This window comes from Protomyctophum bolini, assembly GCF_963924005.1.
Source record: "Protomyctophum bolini genome assembly, chromosome: 16".
Lineage (NCBI taxonomy): Eukaryota > Metazoa > Chordata > Actinopteri > Myctophiformes > Myctophidae > Protomyctophum > Protomyctophum bolini.
The window spans coordinates 36,571,541-36,592,768 of record NC_137877.1 but is presented as its reverse complement, the minus strand read 5'-3'; the positions used below and the strand labels follow the sequence as shown (position 1 = coordinate 36,592,768).

General features: G+C 45.7%; 1 protein-coding gene across 1 annotated transcript in view; it reads left to right on the top strand.

Moving 5' to 3' along the window:
- The window catches only part of kalrna (kalirin RhoGEF kinase a), a 76,747-nt gene extending 55,928 nt beyond the window's left edge, over positions 1–20,819 (top strand). Inside the window, exons 43-58 of the mRNA XM_080785079.1 lie at positions 1,188–1,373; positions 1,929–2,100; positions 2,763–2,935; positions 6,328–6,653; positions 15,130–15,334; positions 15,670–15,732; positions 15,867–15,894; positions 16,140–16,302; positions 17,140–17,261; positions 17,555–17,689; positions 18,013–18,177; positions 18,656–18,734; positions 19,179–19,230; positions 19,480–19,628; positions 20,188–20,388; positions 20,537–20,819. Coding sequence (XP_080641205.1) covers positions 1,188–1,373; positions 1,929–2,100; positions 2,763–2,935; positions 6,328–6,653; positions 15,130–15,334; positions 15,670–15,732; positions 15,867–15,894; positions 16,140–16,302; positions 17,140–17,261; positions 17,555–17,689; positions 18,013–18,177; positions 18,656–18,734; positions 19,179–19,230; positions 19,480–19,628; positions 20,188–20,388; positions 20,537–20,690 — 2,373 coding nt within the window. The 3' untranslated portion in view covers positions 20,691–20,819. The remainder of the gene's footprint in view (positions 1–1,187; positions 1,374–1,928; positions 2,101–2,762; positions 2,936–6,327; positions 6,654–15,129; positions 15,335–15,669; positions 15,733–15,866; positions 15,895–16,139; positions 16,303–17,139; positions 17,262–17,554; positions 17,690–18,012; positions 18,178–18,655; positions 18,735–19,178; positions 19,231–19,479; positions 19,629–20,187; positions 20,389–20,536) is intronic.
- The last annotated feature ends 409 nt before the right edge of the window (positions 20,820–21,228 follow it).

Here is a 21,228-nt window from a genome sequence, read left to right as displayed (position 1 = left end):
GGTTTGATTGACAGGGTAAAGTGGGTCTTGATTGACAGGGTAAAGTGGGGTTTGATTGACAGGGTAAAGTGGGGTTTGATTGACAGGGTAAAGTGGGGTTTGATTGACAGGGTAAAGTGGGGTTTGATTGACAGGGTAAAGTGGGGTTTGATTGACAGGGTAAAGTGGGTCTTGATTGACAGGGTAAAGTGGGGTTTGATTGACAGGGTAAAGTGGGTCTTGATTGACAGGGTAAAGTGGGGTTTGATTGACAGGGTAAAGTGGGTCTTGATTGACAGGGTAAAGTGGGGTTTGATTGACAGGGTAAAGTGGGTCTTGATTGACAGGGTAAAGTGGGGTTTGATTGACAGGGTAAAGTGGGGTTTGATTGACAGGGTAAAGTGGGGTTTGATTGACAGGGTAAAGTGGGTCTTGATTGACAGGGTAAAGTGGGGTTTGATTGACAGGGTAAAGTGGGGTTTGATTGACAGGGTAAAGTGGGGTTTGATTGACAGGGTAAAGTGGGGTTTGATTGACAGGGTAAAGTGGGTCTTGATTGACAGGGTAAAGTGGGGTTTGATTGACAGGGTAAAGTGGGGTCTTGATTGACAGGGTAAAGTGGGGTTTGATTGACAGGGTAAAGTGGTGTTTGATTGACAGGGTAAAGTGGGGTTTGATTGACAGGGTAAAGTGGGGTTTGATTGACAGGGTAAAGTGGGTCTTGATTGACAGGGTAAAGTGGGTCTTGATTGACAGGGTAAAGTGGGTCTTGATTGACAGGGTAAAGTGGGGTTTGATTGACAGGGTAAAGTGGGTCTTGGTTGACAGGGTAAAGTGGGGTTTGATTGACAGGGTAAAGTGGGGTTTGATTGACAGGGTAAAGTAGGGTTTGATTGACGGGGTAAAGTGGGGTTTGATTGACAGGGTAAAGTGGGTCTTGATTGACAGGGTAAAGTGGGGTTTGATTGACAGGGTAAAGTGGGGTTTGATTGACAGGGTAAAGTGGGGTTTGATTGACAGGGTACAGTGGGGTTTGATTGACAGGGTAAAGTGGGGTTTGATTGACAGGGTAAAGTGGGTTTGATTGACAGGGTAAAGTGGGGTTTGATTGACAGGGTAAAGTGGGGTTTGATTGACAGGGTAAAGTGGGTCTTGATTGACAGGACAAGCTGACCAGTCACGGTAAAGAAGTGGGTCTTGATTGACAGGGCAAACTGACCAGTCACGGCAAGCTGCTACAGCAGGAGACGTTCTTCGTGACGGAGTCCGACGGCGGCGTTCTGTCGCGCTCCAAGGAGCGCCGCGTCTTCCTGTTCGAGCAGATCGTCATCTTCAGCGAGCTGCTGAGGAAAGGATCGTCCACGCCCGGATACCAGTTCAAGAGGAGCATCAAGGTATCAGAACCCTGACCGTGACCCTGAGGCCTGACCTTGACCCTGAGCCCTGACCATGGGCCCCTGACCGTGACCCCTTGTTTCTAATCCTTCATTAGCTTGTTTACCGCTGAGGTCGCCTTTGACGCCTATTTTAAACACAATCAGTGCTGGGATTTACTTAGAGTGCCAGAAGATATGAGAGATTTTACTCTGAAAAGCCCCCCGGCTTCCGTTCCCCCCCCAACAACCGGGAGCCCGGCAGGAGGCATAATGTTGCTTGCTTGCCTCGCGATGATTACACTATAGTCTCTCTAGAAGAATTAATATCGGTTCAGAGTCGGGGCAGCCAATCAGAAGTGTCTGGTAGCCTAGAGACGAGCCAGCCAATACAGGTCAGGTTTCACCTGACAAAAATGGAAAAAAACATAAACAGAAATTCTGCTGGCTTAAGCAAAAATGGCTCTCCTCTCCTCTCCTCTCCTCTCCTCTCCTCTCCTCTCCTCTCCTCTCCTCTCCTCTCCTCTCCTCTCCTCTCCTCTCCTCTCCTCCCCTCTCCTCTCCCCTCCCCTCTAGGTATCGTTCCTGGGTCTGGAGGAGACCGTGGACACTGATCCGTGTAAGTTGGTGTTGTCGTGCCGCGGCTCGTCGGACCGCTTCACGCTGCAGGCCGCCAACGTGGACGTGAAGCAGGTGTGGGTCCGACACGTACGGGAGGTCCTGGACGCGCAGAGCAACTTCCTGTCTGGTGAGACACGCCCACACATTCACGCTTTGCTCGACGACCATAAAAGAAACGTGCTTGACACACCACTTCCCGTAAATGAAGTCAAATGCAAGATGTTTAACAATAACCAATAGAGCGCCGAAGTCCTGACGCCACTCGCTCATCCTCTGGTTCTGCCTGGTTCACAGAAGTAATTTCTCTATGGAGAATAACATGGGGTGATCTTATAAATCGTTTCATGTAGCCTTAAGCGGCATTGTGTTCCAAAAAGAAACGAGCTGTCTCGGCGTTATTGTCAGGGAGGTGTCTCTGTATCGTTTGCGACGGTCAGGCACTCATATACTGTATGATGCAGTCTGTTTCTAGCGAAAATGTAACTAATTCAGTAGCAGTATAGCAATAGTGTTTTCTCTCAGTCAGTTGATTCTTCATAATTCATAATCGACACAGTTCTTCTATGAGGCGATCTAAAATCCCCCTGTGGGGATTACAATGCAAATAAAAAGTACACGCCCTCTACCGATATTGACGTCAGACTGCGGTGCTCTATAGCAGAAACGGCCGGTGTCTGTTGCTGCTGGGGGAAAACCGGAAATAAAACAAGAATGTTGATGTCTTCACAAGTATAGTAATAATACAAGTGTGTGTGTGTGTGTGTGTGTGTGCGCGTGTGTGTGCTCCAGCCCTGCAGTCTCCTATCGAGTATCAAAAGGGGGAGAAAAAAGGGGGAGGCGCCGGGGGAGCTGGCCCCTCCTCCTCCTCCCCCCCTCACAGCCGCCCCCCCTCGATACTGGGCCCCCCTGGGGGGGCCGGAGGGGGGGCCACGGCCAACGGAGGACTGTCGTGTTTGGAGAAGGTGAGTCGTCCACGCGGTCGTATATGTCTCCATAGCAACCTAGCATCATTCACACGGTTGTATACGTCTCCATAGCAACCTAGCATCATTCATACGGAAATGATTCTCCATTCATTTTCTCCATAGGCTTTTCAAAAAGTATTTATATACAGACGGTTACGCAGCGGACAAAGCCAACTCGGATGGTGACAAATCATGACAATAATTACAATGTTTTGGGCCGATCAAATAATTAGTAAGAAGAAAAAACAAAACAAATAGTGTTGTATCCTGCCTTTATTTTCTGGAGAAAAACTCCACCTCGGGATTTCGGTTTAACCAAAGAAATCAAATCAAATAAAACAAGGCAGCGTCCTGGTTTTATCCCTACAACCAGGCCGCTAATAGGTTACATACGGAAGCAATGTTGTAACGTCACCGATTATCATTGGTTCATTGGTTAGGCTTCAATGCCAAGGTGCAGACAGACATACAGGGATGCCTGTTCTCTGCTGTCCGAGTCACGGAACCCGAGGCTCGGCCTCGGCTGACCAATCATCAGCATATATTTTAATCTAGGCCCAACCCGAAAACGTTGGGTTGGGTATAGGGTCGGGTTCGGACAGAATCTGAGAACTCTGCAAAGAGTCAGGAATCACCCAGCAGTCAGTTGGCAAGGATGTTCAATTTTTAAGAGCTGGCGTTGTGGAAAGGTCTTGGTTTAAATATTTGTTTAATTAATGTCCTTGATTTTCTCTATAGGGAACTATTCCTATGCATGGTGAGATGAACAGGACAGGTTTCAGAGCAAAACGCTCCCACGGTGTAAATTATGTTACACTACTGAACAAAACGCAGACATTCACACCTGATATCATTGTTGTGGAAAACAAGGAAAGCTACAGGTTCCACTGCGCCCACGCAGGACTGTTCCGATGCAGCGCGACCGGCCTGGGGTTTAAGATGGAGAAAGATGGAGAGGTGACTTACAGGACAGTCCCCTGGGGCCGGGGGCTTCTATCCCAGCTGAGTAAGAAGCCTGCGGGACCACTGTTTGACATCAAAGCTTCTCAGGGGTCTGTGTGTCAGCTACACATTCCACACTGTGAGATCCTCTCCACGGGTGGAGGCAAGTCCTTGTCTGTTGTCCATGTGGTGGACGACGACGGCTTTGAGCTGATCAAACCCCGTGTGATCACAGAAACTCATGTTATCGTAGATGTAACTGGGTTGTCTTTCTTTGGTATGGTCATGGAGATGCTGTTTGGGCCCAGGCCGGTCCAGATATTGGTGCCAGTGTTTTATAAACCACCGATTGACGATGATCATCCCAGTTCAACTCTGAAAGTGTTGCTGCTGCCTCGGAACGTCGTGCTGGACGAAGTGAAGAACAAAAGGAGGGAGCTGGTCGGAGAAGAGATTTACATCGAAAAGCCTCCCTGTAAACTAGTCCCAAATCAAGAATATACACTCTCCACTTCACCTGAAGACGATTCCATTATAATTGAACCAGTTAGAGCCGTATTTGAAGTTGACGAATATTCCTATCACAATTACGTCCCGACATTTGTCATTAATTTAGAGCGACGTTTAAGCCACGTTAGGCTGCTTCTAAGCAGCAGTAACACCTCCAAATGTGCATGGGAAGGTTATGTAAACCTTTCAACCTTTCAACACGTTCAGCACACGCCAAGTCATGCAGCGACAGACAAACTGCTGTCTGTGCGCAGCAGTTTCATCAAAAGCATTTCACATCCCATTCTCAACCAGATCCTGGACAAACTGTTTGAGAAGGGGGTGATAATCAAAGAAGAGTATGATGAAGCCTGTGCGAAGAAAGTGATCCATGAAAAGGCACGTCTTGTCATAGACACAGTGAGAAGCAAAGGAACCCCTGCAAGTTTAAAACTGATATTCATTCTACGAGAAACCGACCCATTCCTCTCCGAGGATCTTGGGTTGATGTGAAACTAAATGAGCAATGGCAGGTGCAGTGCCTTGCTCAAGAGCACATCTACAGGGAGGGTGCCTAATACTGCCTATCCTACCAGGACCTTTTATACCGCTGTTTTTCCTATCCTACCAGGACCTAAACTGTATAGTTATAGTACTGCTGGTTTATAAATAATAAATCCTTTGTAATACATTTGTTGGTTTATATATCTTCATAAAACGTGCTATGGAAATAACCCAGAATGTTATTGCGTTGTAGCATTTTATTCAGATATTGGTAGCATTCAAGGATGTAACAACCTGTATAGAGATTTAAGGTGTGGTGCTGTTGTCTTGCAGTTGCCATGCAGGCTTTACATTTCAAAGTGCACCACATCCTCTCCACAGCTAAATTACTTCTGAATTGGGAAGTTCTATAGGCCCGTGGAGGAAATAGCATATTTTCATATTTTCTTCTAAATGTGAATTAGCAATGTCCTTTTAAATCCATATAACAAAATAAAGTACAACTAGCCAAATATTCTTAAAACGTACAGTATGGAGCACTACTTGAAATGTATTCAATCGGGTGAAATTCCACAGTGTCGTCAAATGGTGGTCCGTGGCTCAAATGCTGCACAGACTTGGCGAGCTGCAGGCACCCAGTAAAATTTCTTGAAATTTTGTTTCTAGCATTTTGCCGTTTGACAATCGTTTTTTTTCTTAATTTTTTCCCCTCGAACATCATCGCAGTGGACAAACGGAACATGGCTGCCACTGCATGGGCTGAATAAATAGATTTACTTGTGGCAGTGAAAGAGTTCATGTCTCTGTTGTATGAGGCGCTATACGGTCTGTCTGTGACCAAAGTGGTCAAACACTTTATAGATCTACAAAACATCTGGGGCTGCTGTGGCTCAGGAGGTAGAGCAGGTCGTCCAATGATCCCTGGGTCGGTGGTTCGAATCCCGGCTCCTCCTCCTCCTGTCCACATGTTGAAGTGTCCTTGGGTAAGACACTGAACCCTACGTTGCCTCAAATGAGTCGGTCGGTGTGAGCTCGCCACCGTCGGTGTGTTAATGGGAAGTGAGGACGCCACCGTCGACTGTTCGCCGCATCACCTCGAATCTGTGTATAGCGAAGAGAGAATCTAGATCTACAAAACATCTGTGTAGAAACTTTCTTCCTCCTCCTCCTCCTCCTCTGTGTTCCTGCTCCTCCTGCAGGCTGCTGTCTGTAACTACAGGTCCGTTATCTACCAAATTCCAATACCCATTTCAGCAGGTCACCAATTTTGCCGTGACACAGCCATGCTGGAATGTGAGTGGCCCAAATTCTGGATATTGGAATTTGGCTATAACACACCTTAACCTCCTCCTCTCCTCTCCTCTCCTACCCCCCTCTCCTCCTCTCCTCTCCTCTCCTCTCCTCTCCTCTCCTCTCCTCTCCTCTCCTCTCCTCTCCTCTCCTCTCTTCCCCAGCAGGAGGACAGTGGAGGGGGCGTGTCGGGGGGCGTGTCTTCGGGCTGTAACGGCGTCTCGTCCAGCATGGAGGTGTGTCGGGACTACTCGGCCGTGAAGGAGAACGAGATCAGCGTCCAATCGGGCGAGGCGGTGCAGGTGCTGGCGACCAATCAGCAGAACATGTACCTGGTGTACCGGCCGGCCCACAGCCAATCGCCGGCCGCCGAGGGCTGGGTGCCGGGACACGTGCTGGCCCCGCCCACAAAGACCATAAAAGACTCGGCCTCCGCTTCCTCTTTCCTGGCGGCGGCCAATGCGGCGACGGCCGACGCCCACAACATCAAGTAAGTCCCGCCCCCAAGTCCCCCCCCCCCCAAAAAAAAAACCCCACAATCCCCCAGATGCACTTCCTGTTTTTTGTGAGTTTTTTTGGCCGAACACTCTGATTGGACGGCATGCAGAGCCTGTGGTTTTTTTTCCCCTTTTTTTCTGTGTGACCACACCCCCTAACTCCCCCCCGACATTTTGGAGTTCACAGAAACTTTATATTTTTTGTGTGGTTTTTTTTTTTAACCGTTAACGCCTCTCTCTCTCTCTCTCTCTCTCTCTCTCTCTCTCTCTCTCTGGTCGGTTAAAGCAGTGGTTTTCAACCATTCTCAACGTCCATTATTTATTCAGCATTAGAGCCATGGAACCACCATTTGATGACATTTAGCCTAAGAATATGTTGTCGTCGTTGGATAAGATTTTGTCCACAATTCCATGCTGTGTTGACGTCGGTACCATTAGGAGAGATACGTTGATAACAGGCAAACGTTGATCAAAATAACTATTGCTCTATGATCTAATTGTGTCAGACTTCTTGTGAATTAAGTAATGCAGATGTTTAAAGGACAACTTTAGTTTTTTTTAGAGAAACTAAAAGGTGAATGTTAATTTTCTTTCATTTTCTGCTTTCTTTCGTTTTAGGGATTTTAGCTGTTTTTGACAGGGGGGCGGGGGCATTCGAGCATGGGGATAAATATGTATTTTCTTACAGAATTGTATGGTGATTTATTTTTTTATTATTTACTATGGTCCTACTAGACCCCAAGAAATTACATCTGGCCACAAAAGATCACAGGATCTATTGAATGTGACAATCTGACATATTGAGCCTATACACACAGTATAAGCCTTCCCCCAGTAGGCTACCTTCACATTCAGTAGATCCTGTGATCTTCTGTGGCCAGATGTAATTTCCTGGGGTTTTTGAGGACTATAGTAAATAATAAAATAATAAATCACCATAACATTTTGTAAAAAAAATACATATTTAGCCCCATGCTCGAATGCCCCCGCCCCCCTGTCAAAAAGAGCTCAAATCCCTAAAACGAAAGAAAGCAGCAAATGAAAAGAAATTAACACTCATCTTTTACTTTCTCTAATAACAACCTAAAACATGAACCTTGGTTGAAAAAAACTAAAGTTGTCCTTTAACAATAATTGATTTGAACTCTTGAGAGCTCTCAAGAGTTAAAGATCTAATAAGGGTCCATTTTGGTTAACTACCAACTCTCCATCATTTAGCTGGGGACCACCTGGAACCCCCCCAAGGACCATTCTGTGGTCCCCGGACCACTGGTTGAGAACCACTGGGTTACACGACGGTACATAAACTCCCAAAAACCTTTTTATTTTGTTTCTTCCATTTTTTACGGAAGTACAACTTGAATGAACTATTCTTTTTGTCGATGTCTTATTTATTTTTTGGCGGTTTCCAACCACACTCGTGATGTATATAATATACCATACAGAGGAGAAATGTGCACGCAGCAGACGAAGAGAAGTTCCATGATGTTTATTCAAACGGAGTACACAGCATACACAGCAACAGCAATCTCTCACGCCAGCCATGCAGAGTGCATGGCTCACGTCTCCCACAAGGCTCTCGCCTCGACTGACTGACTCGATAGCCTTGTAGGCCACCTTTTTAAACACTCCACATTTGGGCCCCTAATTTACATAGACCGGAATTAGGCTCCTAGCTTCTCCTGAGAGGCCGACACCCCTAGGCAGCTGTCCACCACAAGGTCTACTGTATGTAAATTTACACAATTGACACGAAGGCATTGCAACACAGTATAATTATGAGATCCTAAATATTCTTCACTCGCTCGGCTCAGCAGCACCTCCCCCCCCCCCTCCAACACACACCACCCCTGTAGTGGAAGGCAGATAAAGAACAAACGTGAAAACGTACAAAAAAAAGGAAACGTTCTTGACTCTGTGGATTTTAGACTCGCTACAACGAGCACTGATGTGGGGAGATGAACCCGGGACTCTTATTTCAGTTTCTAACCCTTTGATTATTATTATTATTATTATTTACTCCTTTGTTGAAAAAGAAAACGCCGCACTGAGGTGTCCTGTGGGAATGTCAACCTTTTATTCTCCTCTAGGGGGAGCGCTTTCATTTGTATTATTGTCTGTGGCAATCTGTACGAATTGGTGTTGGTTTTTTTTTTTATAATTAACTGTTTTTTCACTGTTGTGTTGCTTTTCTATCTGCGTAATTATAATTATTTTTGTGTTTTTGGGTCTTTTTTTGTTTTGTTTTTGTTGGGACACAAAGTTCAAAGGGATATTTTTTCTTCAAACATTATTTCAAACACTTTCTTTAATCAGAACCCCTTCCTATACAAACCCACCAAGTTCAAACTCCATCTTAACACATTCAGACCGTAGGACGTGTGGAAACGTCATATGAAATTATCAATTTTTTTTTCTCAATTAATTGAGTGCCATTGTCTCCATCTTGGATGCTAACAGTAACAGCATCAATGCTAGCGAGCATTGAAGTTAGGCCAATATTTGCTCTAGAAAATGCCAACGTTCCCGTCGCGATCACCGGACAATCAGAAATGACCTCCGAACATCGCCGATCTGTTCAAAACCACGAGGAAAGTTTCAGAGAAAAGGGCGTACAAAGGCTAAAACAGAAGCTAATGGCTATGGATCAACAGAAACAGTGCGGGCTTGCAGCTGTGTCTGTCTAGGCACCGGAGCCATTCCAAAATGAAAAACTTTCTTCTAGCGATATATCGAACGCCTTAAGACGAGCCTACTCGTCATGAGCGCCTGCGTAATTAATTTATAGGACGAGTATATCTGCGATTAGCACTGCGCATTTCTTTTATTTCGTTATTTTTTTTAATGTAGGCTATTTTAAAAAGAAATACACGCCCCCCCCTCACACATTAGAAGGACAATATCAGTCACCAGAAACAAGGACGGGTGTTTTTTTAATGAATCAATCAATGGTTACAATGGGTTTGTATTGGGAAGGGGGCGGGAAAGCTAAAATTAACATGAAATATCTAAATATCGAATCGAGCAACTTAAAAACTGGTGAAACACACGAGCCTGAGCTGGAGACGATAAAATTACCCCGAACCTTTTGATGGTGAAATAAATATCCCTTTAGTTTCTCACTCGCTTTGTTTCTGTTTAGCTTTTTTTTTTCTTTTTTTTTTTAATTAGTTTTATTTTGTTGAATCTTTTTTTCTGTCAGAAATTCACTGTACAAAAGACCCTGGAGACTAAAATCACACAAACTTTAGCGCCCCCTATACCTGGGAATGTTAATAATAATAATAATAATAGGCCCAATAATAATAATAATAATCCCGCAACCCGACTACGGATAAGCGGTTGAAGATGGATCATGATCATAATAATATGTACAAATCTATGAAGTCTCATTATAGGATTTTATGTATGTTTGAAATGGTCTTCTTTGCACTATTTAAAGTGAATGAAAAAAAAAAGAATTCTGAATGAAAGTCAGGTTGTGCAATAATATGATATTTGATTGTAGTGGCAATGTAATGTCAGCATTGTTCTCTAGTCTAACGGTAATGATGATTTTAAATGTATTTTAAATAATGTAAAAATAAACTTTTTGGACGCTGAGAATGTCGGTTAGCGCAGCGACCCCGACCTTGAAGTCATTTCCTGGTTTATTTTGGCTCCAGCAGGAAGTGATGACGGTTTGTAGTTCATCTGTGTAAACTAAACTACAACTCTCCGCTCCTCCTAGTGGAGATGGAGGGTAAAGAGGAAGTGATGACGGTTTGTAGTTATCATAATTTGTACATGAAACTACAACTCTCCGCGACTCCTCCTAGTGGATATGGAGGGTGAATAAACGCTGATAAAAATGCCCACAACGTTGGTCTTTATTAGACAGCTGTCATAACAAAGTCATGTTACAGTATTGTTACATCTTTAGTAGGTCTGGGACTCGATTTGAAAGAAAATCAAATTAATTAGTGGCTGTAATTAATCAAAGTTAATCTCATCAATCTTATCACACATCAATATTTGACCTGAGAAGTAATGTTTAATCTTTTCCAATTCAAACGGATTTTGGCATACAAGTGAATCGATTAGTGAGTTATTATAAATCTTTCCCATCATCCACTGGGCCAAGCAAAGCGGTCTGCATCGCTATGCCTAAAATTAAAATGCGTTATTCTTTCTGTTATAAATGTATCCAAATTAATCAGTCGAAGTCAAAGTCCCAGCCCTATTTTTGAGGGGTGCTAGCCCCTCCTATATACATCATGTTGTCCTTAACCCATGCATTTAGACCTGAGGACGCTTCTACAAAATGTCTTCTAAATCCTGACCGTTTTCTGGAAAAACCTGTTTCTGTGGCAGTCGTTCTCAAACATTTCCATGTCAACGACCCCCAAAGATATACGTAATTGGCTGCCAACCTGCCAATCTGAAAATATGTAGTTTCAGGAACCTCTCAGAAGATTTGAGTTAAAAACGCTCACTCTGAAAGAATATAGTGTAACCTGCGAAAGACCCGGCCGTATAACTTGCTCCTCCAAGGGAGCTATAGCTCTCTTGGCGCGGTTGCTTGCTTTCCTTGTCTACTGAGTTAACTCGAGTCACATTTGCCATTGACAATGAAAGGAGAATTGACGTCATATTATGCATGTGTCTGAAGTTACATCTGCTTTTTGTGTCGACCAAACCCAAATGGCATGTGGCAACGAAACCCTCTCTGTATAAACTCTCAGAGTTACAGACCAGTTACAGGGTCCATTTGGTTACAAACTATCATTTAGCTGGGGACCCTCTGGAACTCCCTCAAGGACCCTTAGGGGTCCCCGGGGACCCCACTTTGGGGACCACTGCTCTAAGGTGGTCCTCAGACGACGAGTCACCCCGGTTCTCCATATACATCTGGGCCAACCCGATCTTATTTTAATAATGTTTGGGAGACAAGAAACACTTTCCGGTGGGTTTTTATGTGGGTAATATACATGTGTTTTTAGATATTGTAGTATTTCAAAGTGTCCATGAACTCCCATGATGTCATGGACACTGAAGGCTCACTTCCTTCCTGAACTACACTTCCCATAATGCTTTGGTTCCACTGCTCCTCCTCGTGGATATGGGGAGCATATAGACATATATAGGTATCTGGAGTGTTTACCCTCCTCAAGGGAGGGCAAAGAAATCCCGAGATTCCTTTGCGAAGCCCTGCGGAAGTATGAGAGTGCCTCACAGAGCGCATGGTCGTGTCTGATGTGAAGTCCCGGGAAAGCTGCGCTGTGATTGGTAGTCACTTGAGTGGCAGCGTGACGTAGTGTATACCGTCCACTCGTACCAGTGTAAAATCTGTAAATTATTCCGCCCTCCCGCCAACACACGAACTGCCGCAGCCAATGAGGCATCTATTTATTTATATCTATATGATGGGATCGAGGGCTGTCTTACTGAGACAACATGTAGTGCAGGAAGTATAAGTGAGCCCAGTGTCCATGACGTCACAGAGTTCAAAAGACAAACTGTTTTCATTATGTACAAATTATGCTTTGCTTTCAGTGGTGTTTTGTATAGTTTGCAGCAGTGTGGTTTGATTTCTTTTGATGTGTTTTGTTGTAGTTTGCAGTGTGCTTTGATTTGTTTTGATTTCTACTAACCTCGGAGCAGTCCCGGCCCCCCGATCGACCCCCAACACTCCACAGAGGATAAAAAAATCAAATCAATCGTAAAGCAAAAGTAATCGAGAAGAAAACACACTTTGAGTTTGAGTTATTTGTTTTTTTGTTTTTTTCCCAACGGAAGCACAGAGACATGCTGTGTCTCATCGTGTAGCCAGATATTCTGTGGCTCTTGAAAGGTCAGTAGACTCACTCCCAATCTTCCGCCGTATACGTATTCTGGAAACTCACCTCTTCAGACTCCATCTTGGCCCCGTAGCACTTGCAATAGCACTTGCCCTATAGCTTCGACGACCTCACAGGCGTATGTATGCAAAGGATCGACTTGTGTCATTTAGATATCCATTTGATGTAGACATAGCACTCTATGGTAGCTTTTACTGTACACATTTTCTACTGTTGGACAGATTCTAGGTTCTTAGCTTCCTTATGATTCTTGATGACTATTTTGTGTGTATTTGATGTATTACCTTGTGTTGTTCTTGCTTACTGTAAGTCACTCTGGGTAAAGAGCGTCTAAATTGTAATTATAAATACATTTAGTCATAGTTTTAGTCATCGTAGCTTATAGTTACTTGCGACCACAGGTCGCATTTACTATGAAATCACGCATTTCCCGTCAGTTGATTGGTTGGTCACGCCCAACATATATGGTCATTCCTCGTGACATCACATGATGTCATCAACATTAAGCCCATATATGGAGATCCCTGAAGTCATCAACATTGGCCAGCGACTCATCTGACCTCAAACCCTTAAAACTCCATATGGAGCCGACCTGTTCTGACATTCCATATGTTGATCCTTCCCCATCCATCCATCCTCCTTTGTGTCTCCCTTTTGACTGATACTGTACGTGTCCATTTAAACTCTATAGACGGACCATGCCCCAAAGTTATTAGTGCAGCCGCACCTCCCTACCTGGGCCCTCATCAAACCCCGACACTCAAGACACTGCCACCCTTAGATCTCCATATATGGAGCTGATCCGTTCTGACATTCCATGTTGATCCCACCTCATCTAGCCTAGCCTGCAGGCCTATAGCCAGCATGCTTTCTAGTCTAGAGGGGCAGGCGAGAAAGGAGCAACCGCTGGAGGATATTAGCGACTTTAAGCAACGACGGCTACGGCTGTCGGATACGGCAACCGGAAATGGATCAGTGCTCGATACATAAACCTGCTCTCTGTCGCAGCCCTTTCTACTACGGGAGAACCTACACTTACACGTAGTGTCTACATGTCATAACCATGCTTATTGAAATTATAGCTGTCATACATTTACACCGATTGCTCCATCACCTCTCTTATGCTGTGTAATGTGTTGGCATGCTCTGAATGAAGAAATAACACTAATACCATAGGTCACATTATGTTTATTAAAACGGTTTTAGAATAACACAGATTCCTCTTTCCACTGCTGATCATGTCCAGGCTAGCGCATGTAAGAATTAAGCAATATCGGCAAGTTAGCTGACGCGCGACGGGGTGTTTATAATAATAATAATAATAATAATAGTGTTTATGTTTGACACATGCTGCATGGACGCGTCACCCTGGCAACCAATGTATAGCTTAACGATTGTGAGAGCTACGGCGTGGGCGTCAGAGCAGCCGTACTTCCGCATAACGTCGCCGTCCAGAAACAGTCGTTGCTTAAAGTCCCTATTGGTTCACCTGATCTGAGCCTATGGGTACCTCAAGACACGCTCCATATATGGCCAGTACAGAATTCATTCCATATGTTGATCTGGCCCATGCCAAAGTGCCAGCACTCGCCCAGCAGTCTGCTGTCACCCAGGCGGATGGCGGGTGACAGCCATTTAGGGCCTTTAGGGTGAGGTCGCTTCTCGCCCTCAGACGTCTTATACTGGTTTACTTTCCGTCAGCGAAAAATGGTAGTCGAACATTTTGTGTCGTCGTTTTAGTGGACAAAATCAACACTGCCTTCCATATAAGGAAGTCTCGCCATGCACTTGATCAGCTGCATCATACCACCTGACCATGATCACATGACATACCACCTGACCAATTTCATTTTGGGCTGTCCCCAGTTCAAATATGATTATTCTGGGCGGTTCCCATGGTTCAAATTAAGTATTTATTATTTACGTACTTTTACTCAAGTAAGTGCATTGCAGTATTGGTATTTTTACTTTTTCCACACTGCCACTTCTGAATGTTTCAGTGACAGGAACAATGTACTCGATAAGACGATAGGATTGTGTTACGCAAAGGTATGTTCCTATCTTTATCTGTTACCATTCTCTCTCTCTCTCTCTCTCTCTCTCTCTCTCTCTAATGCAGTGTCTCTCTACCATTTCATCTTTACACTTTACTGTAAAATCTCTCCACCCATGTTCAACCTTTCCACTGAATGGACCAATCAGGGTCCGTTTTTTAGACCCCCAGGGGCTCAATCTGTCCTGTCATTGGTCCAACTCTAAACCGCTGTCCTCTCATTGGTCCAATTCTAAACTCCTGTCCTCTCATTGGTACAACTCTAAACCGCTGTCCACCTCTGAACTGCTGTCCTCTCATTGGCCCACCTCTAAACCGCTGTCCTCTCATTGGTCCACCTCTGAACTGCTGTCCTCTCATTGGTCCAACTCTAAACCGCTGTCCTCTCATTGGTCCACCTCTGAACTGCTGTCCTCTCATTGGTCCAACTCTAAACCGCTGTCCTCTCATTGGTCCACCTCTGAACTGCTGTCCTCTCATTGGTCCAAGTCTGAAATGCTGTTCTGTTATTGGTCCAGAAGGGTTGTCCTCTCCTTCTGATTGTAGGACTGTTGTTTGACTTCCTGTCCTGAACAGGAAGTCGGTGTCGTGGAACACGCTGCGCGCCAGGAAGCGTGCCGAGGCCGTGGCAGCGGGGTTCAAAGGTCAAGACGTCAACGCACTGGGGTTCAAAGGTCACCAGGAGGTCAACGGCCTGCTCCTCCCACGCAAGGTCAAAGAGCCGACGCCCACTCCGACGCTCGGCCCCACCTCCTCCTCTGCCAAGGGGTCAAAGGGCAAAGTGAGTGTGTGTGTGTGTGTGTGTGTGTGTGTGCGCGCATTGACATGCATTAGTCTACGAACCCTCATTTAATGGCATTTCTATCACTGGGACCTCCAATTTATATTGTAAAATCAATGTTAATTTAACTCTGATAGTGTACGGGTCCATTTGGTTCCTAACTATCATTTATCTGGGGACCCCTATGGAACTCCCTCAAGGACCCCTGGGGGTCCCCGGACCCCACTTTGAGAACCAGTGGTTTAGCAGAACCCTCCACTGTCCGACTGCAATTGTAGTTAATCTCCTCTCCTCTCCTCTCCTCTCCTCTCCTCTCCTCTCCTCTCCTCTCCTAGGAGAATCACAGCTCAGAGGAGTCAGATTGTGACGATGACCTAGTGCCCAAGACAGGCATGGAGGTACGCACGCATGCACGCATGTACACACACACACACACACACACACACACACACACACACACACACACACACACACACACACACACACACACACATATACCATAGCATTAACACGCTGTTTGTTTCTCCTACAGCTGTTCAACCCCAACTTCATCCAGGACGGTAATTAAGTGTGTGTGTGTGTGTGCGTGTGTGCGTGTGTGCGTGCGTGCGCGCGCCCTTACTTTTTATACTATACATTTTTATACACATGGACGTCCGTGCATGCTGTCTGTTACTGTGCACCTGGCACACACACACACACACACACACACACACACACACACACACACACACACACACACACACACACACACACACACACACACACACACACACACGTGAGCTTGTCCCTGTGTATGTACCAGTGCCTCCAGAGTTCCTGGTGCCCCTGGGTGACGTGGTGTGTGCGTTGGGGGAGACGGTGGTTCTGTGCTGCAAGGCGTGCGGGCGACCCAAACCCACCGTCACGCTCAGAGGACCCGACCAGAACCTGCTGGTCAACAACGCTCGCTTCTCCATCGATATCAGGTCAGACTTCTGCTTGACCCAGTGTTGTTTTGAGTTGAGTTTCAGTCATAGTCTCTTGAATAGTGTTTTAATCACTTTTTAGTCACCCGGAATGTCTGTTATAGTCTAGTTTTAGTCGCCTGAATATCATAAGATTTTAGTCGACTAAATCTACGACTGTTTTAGTTGACTAAAATGTGTTTTGGCGGGCCTTGATGCCTGATGCTGCGACGCGTTGTGAGCTTGTAGATCGGCTATTTTCACCAAGTGTAAAATGACTTGTCTTTTATTTATACTGGATCTCTTGTCCACTAGTCCCTTCCCAACGTTTTACTCTAGTTTTTAATCTGGCGAAATTGTCAACATATTTAGTCTTAGTTTTAGTCATCATAGCTTAGTTTTAATTTAGTTTCCATGTAGTTTTCCTCAGTGAAAAAAAGGTAGTCGACGAACATTTTTCGTCTTGGTTTTAGTCGACAAAAACAACACTGGTTGGACCACTTAGTTCTTCTCCATGGATATCAGCTCAGTGTTCTGGGTCGGCTGTGTCTCAGGAGGTAGAGAGCAGGTTGTCCACTGACCTGTTGTCTCAGGAGGTAGAGAGCAGGTTGTCCACTGACCTGTTGTCTCAGGAGGTAGAGAGCAGGTTGTCCACTGACCTGTTGTCTCAGGAGGTAGAGAGCAGGTTGTCCACTGACCTGTTGTCTCAGGAGGTAGAGAGCAGGTTGTCCACTGACCTGTTGTCTCAGGAGGTAGAGAGCAGGTTGTCCACTGACCTGTTGTCTCAGGAGGTAGAGAGCAGGTTGTCCACTGACCTGTGGGTCGGCGGTTCAGAGTATTAATAAAGTGTCCTTCCAGGGACACGGGGGACATCTTGTTGAAGATCTGTAACCTCATGCCTCTGGACACTGGGATCTACACCTGCATCGCCGTTAACACCCACGGCTCCGCCTCTTCCTCCGCCTCCATCAGAGTGCAAGGTAAGCTCCGCCCCCGGTGGGCGCGGATCAGGGACCCCCGAATTGACAGTCATTATCCCCGCGGACCCCCGTGAAAATGTTAAAATGTAATTATCAATGTCCCTACATCTCAACTCATCATTTCATTTTCATCATCGAAAAGAATATAGTCGACAAACATTTTTCGTCATTGTTTTAGTCTGCAAAATTTGCATGGGCGGACGGACGGACGGACGGACGGACGGACGGACGTTTTTTGGGGAAAGAGTGATGGACTAATGGGATGTGTGCCTTGCTGTGATTGGTCCCTCCAGGTATCCCAGCGGCGCCCTCCAGACCGCTAGCCCAGGAGGCTAGCAGCACGGCGGCCATCGTGCACTGGCTCCCCCCGCTGGCCGCCGCCACTCACTGCACCGTCAGCAGCTACACTGTGGAGTTCAGACAAGAAGGTATACTGTGTGTGTGTGTGTGTGTGTGTGTGTGTGTGTGTGTGTGTGTGTGTGTGTGTGTGTGTGTGTGTGTGTGTGTGTGTGTGTGTGTGTGTGTGTGTGTGTGTGTGTGTGTGTGTGTGTGTGTGTGTGTGTGTGTGTGTGTGTGTGTGTGTGTGTGTGTGTATGCGTGCGTGTGGCCCTACTGGGCCAGCCCACATAGGACCCACCCAGTAGGGCCCACTTCGGACCGGGCCTTGATTTTCAGTCATGTTGAGGAATGTTATGTGGGTGTGTCCAGAATATATGGTGACGTTGCTATGGTAACGATATGTTGTGTCCAGACTCGTTGCTATGGCAGCAGGCGGTGTCCAGCACCACAGAGCTGTGCCTCCAGATGGATGACCTCATCCCAGGAGGTCACTACCAGTTCCGGGTAACGGCCTCCAACCCCTGGGGGGTCGGCCCCCCCTCACAACCCTCCAACATGGTGACTCTGCCTAGCAACAGTGAGAATACTTTATTATTGTCTCCACCACCAGGCCGAGCATGTTTTGCACTCCGTCCGTCCGTCTGTTACCAGCTAATCTCCGGCACCGTTAACCCGGTCGAGGCCAAATTTGGCCTCGATGAACCTCTGCCCCAAATTTTCCAGAACGGCCTCTTATTTTTTTATATTACTCCTCCAGATTCTGTCCAAAAATCCCGCAAATCACTACACACTATCTCTATAGTCATGTGTTAACGCCGGATCTGTCCGATATTTCAGATTCCATCCTAATTGGCTAACATCGGCTTTCAAAGTTAGCAGGAGTGGCCCCGTTTTGAACCCCATGTTGTTCTCCATAGAGAAATGACTTCCGTGAACCAGGGGAATCGAGGGGATGAGCGAGTGACGTCAGGACTTCGGTGGTCTATGTTTCAAAAATGGTCAAAACTAGACGACTTACAAGCTGTCTGTCTGTCTGTCTGTCTGTCTCCATATAGACTCCGCCTACGATGGCAGTGTCGTCCAATGGAAGGACAACTTTGACTCTCACTTCTCTGAGATCTGTGAGATAGGAAGGTAAAGTTCTGTCTCTTGACCAAGACCAAATAACACTGTCCTGCAGGGGTGCACGATTATGAAATGATGACCGATCTCCGATTATTTGCAGGTTCATATCTGCCGATAACTTATTCTGACCGATTCCGATATTATACAGAGGACTGCACTGTATTCCATCAATCAAAAAATAGCCTATACTGTATACTTTCCAAGTGTCTGTTTTCACAACTGAATGAGATGAGTACACAATTTAGCCATTGACGGTCACAATATTTTGGCGTCATCAATATCGGTGAAAATAATCTGGATCCAATACCGATATGGTATTTTTATGGTGAATAATATGGCCAATTCCGATACCGAATATATTGTGCATCTCTATACTGTCCTGTAAATAACTGTCATTCTTGTCTGTCTGTCTGTCTGTCTGCCTGTCTCCATCATTCGTATTCTTCATTCCAGAGGAAGGTTTTCTGTGGTGAAGAAATATCTGGACAAGACCAGCAAGAAAGAGGTATGGATGGATGCTCTCCGTTTGGTGGTTATGCAGAGGAGATGGGGGTGCCCAGAGTCAGACCAGCACAAACTATACGCATGGTTGCATGTCACTCTTCAAGCTCACATGCAACACTGTCCGCGTTGTGAATGTGAATGACTGTTGATGACACTGTAAAGAGAGAGGTAGCAGCCTATACTGTTCCTATAATATTTGGGTATATACAAATTCAGCATTTCTTGTGTGTGTGTGTGCGTGTGCTTCCAGGTAGCGGTGAAGTGCGTCAGTAAGAAGCTGCAGAAGAAGGAGCAGGTCTCCCACGAGGCTGACCTCCTCACACACGTCCAGGGTCACCTGGTGGTGGCGCTGTTTGACACCTACGAGACGCCGACCTCTCTGATGCTGGTGATGGAGCTGTGAGTGCACATACAGTCACACACACACACACACACACACACACACACACACACACACACACACACACACACGCCACACGTCCTAGACCAGTGCATGTTTTTCAACCTTTTTCATATCAAGGTCCATTATGTATTCGGCATTTGAGCCACGGAACCACCATTTGATGACATGTAACCCAGAACCCAGAACTAAAGAATAATATTTTGATATCGTTCGGATAAGATTTTGTCCACAATTTCCATGCTGGAATATTGTTTGAATTCTCTAATTGTCTAGACTTATTGTAAATGAAGTTATGCGGATGTTTTAAAAAAAAGAAAAAAAAAACTCTTACTCTCAAGAGTTAAAGATCTATAAGGGTCCATTTGGTTACCAACTCTCATCATCATTTAGCTGAGGACCACCTGGAACCCCACTCAAGGACCACTGGGGGTCCCCGGACCACTGGTTCAATAAACCACTGTCCTAGACTCCCCGAATGTGTGTGTGCATGTCTGCTAAAGCGTGTGTGTGTGTGTGTGTGTGTGTGTGTGTGTGTGTGTGTGTGTGTGTGTGCAGGCTGCAGGGTGGGGGTCTCTTGGACCACCTGGTCTCCCTCTCGTCTCTCGTAGAGGAGACGGTGTCGTCGTTCATCAGAGACACTCTGGAGGCTCTGCAGCACCTGCACACTTGCAGGGTGTTACACCTGGACCTCAAGGTAGGTGGCGCTGTGTGTGTGTGTGTGTGTGTGTGTGTGTGTGTGTGTGTGTGTGTGTGTGTGTCTGTGTGTCTGTGTGTGTGTGTGTGTGTGTGTGCGTGCGCGCGCTTACCGCTTAGTATTATTACCTCTGCTTATTATTATTATATTTGCTTATTGGTACCGCGTGTATGTACTCTGCTCATTTTCATGGTTCTATTGTGCTTTGAGTATGCCGTTTTTTTCACAAGAAATCTGTTATTTATGGGTTCAATCGGTGGGAGAGCTTTTGTTCTGTTTTGTTCTGTGTGTGTATATATGGATGTACTGTTGTATTGTTTGTGTACTGTATGTATGTATTGTATGTACTGTTCATTTGTGTTGAGGACCCCCTCTAAAATGAGAAGACATCTCAAGGGGATTGTCCTTTCAATAAAGGTATATAAATACCCCATAGCATCCCGCTTTGTCTCAATGTGATAGTTCCAATGTTTGGAACTATAGCACCATATAGCACCCCGCTTTGCGGCGAGATCAAAGCATATGTCGTAACTCTCTTCTTCTACGGCTCTGGTATACAACCTAAATGGACTTCCTCTTCAAAATAAGAGCCACTTGTAATTGATTGATTAGTCAACGCTAGTTTTATTTCTCTCAGTCTACTTCCAGGACGTAGATAGACATTATTTTGTAGGCCGTGCCACCAGAGCTCTGAGGCTTAATTAGCTTCTTGGACATTCTGACGATGGGTGTCTGCAGCTGGCTGTGATGCAGCGGAATGTTGTGTCAGGACTCTCAGGAAGTGAATTCACATAGCCAGACAACTATATCTATTATCTATTCCACTATCTAAATATTGCACAATCTCTGAACGAATGATATATAGAGTCTGGAACTACACCTCCTGAATGCTATATATGTGC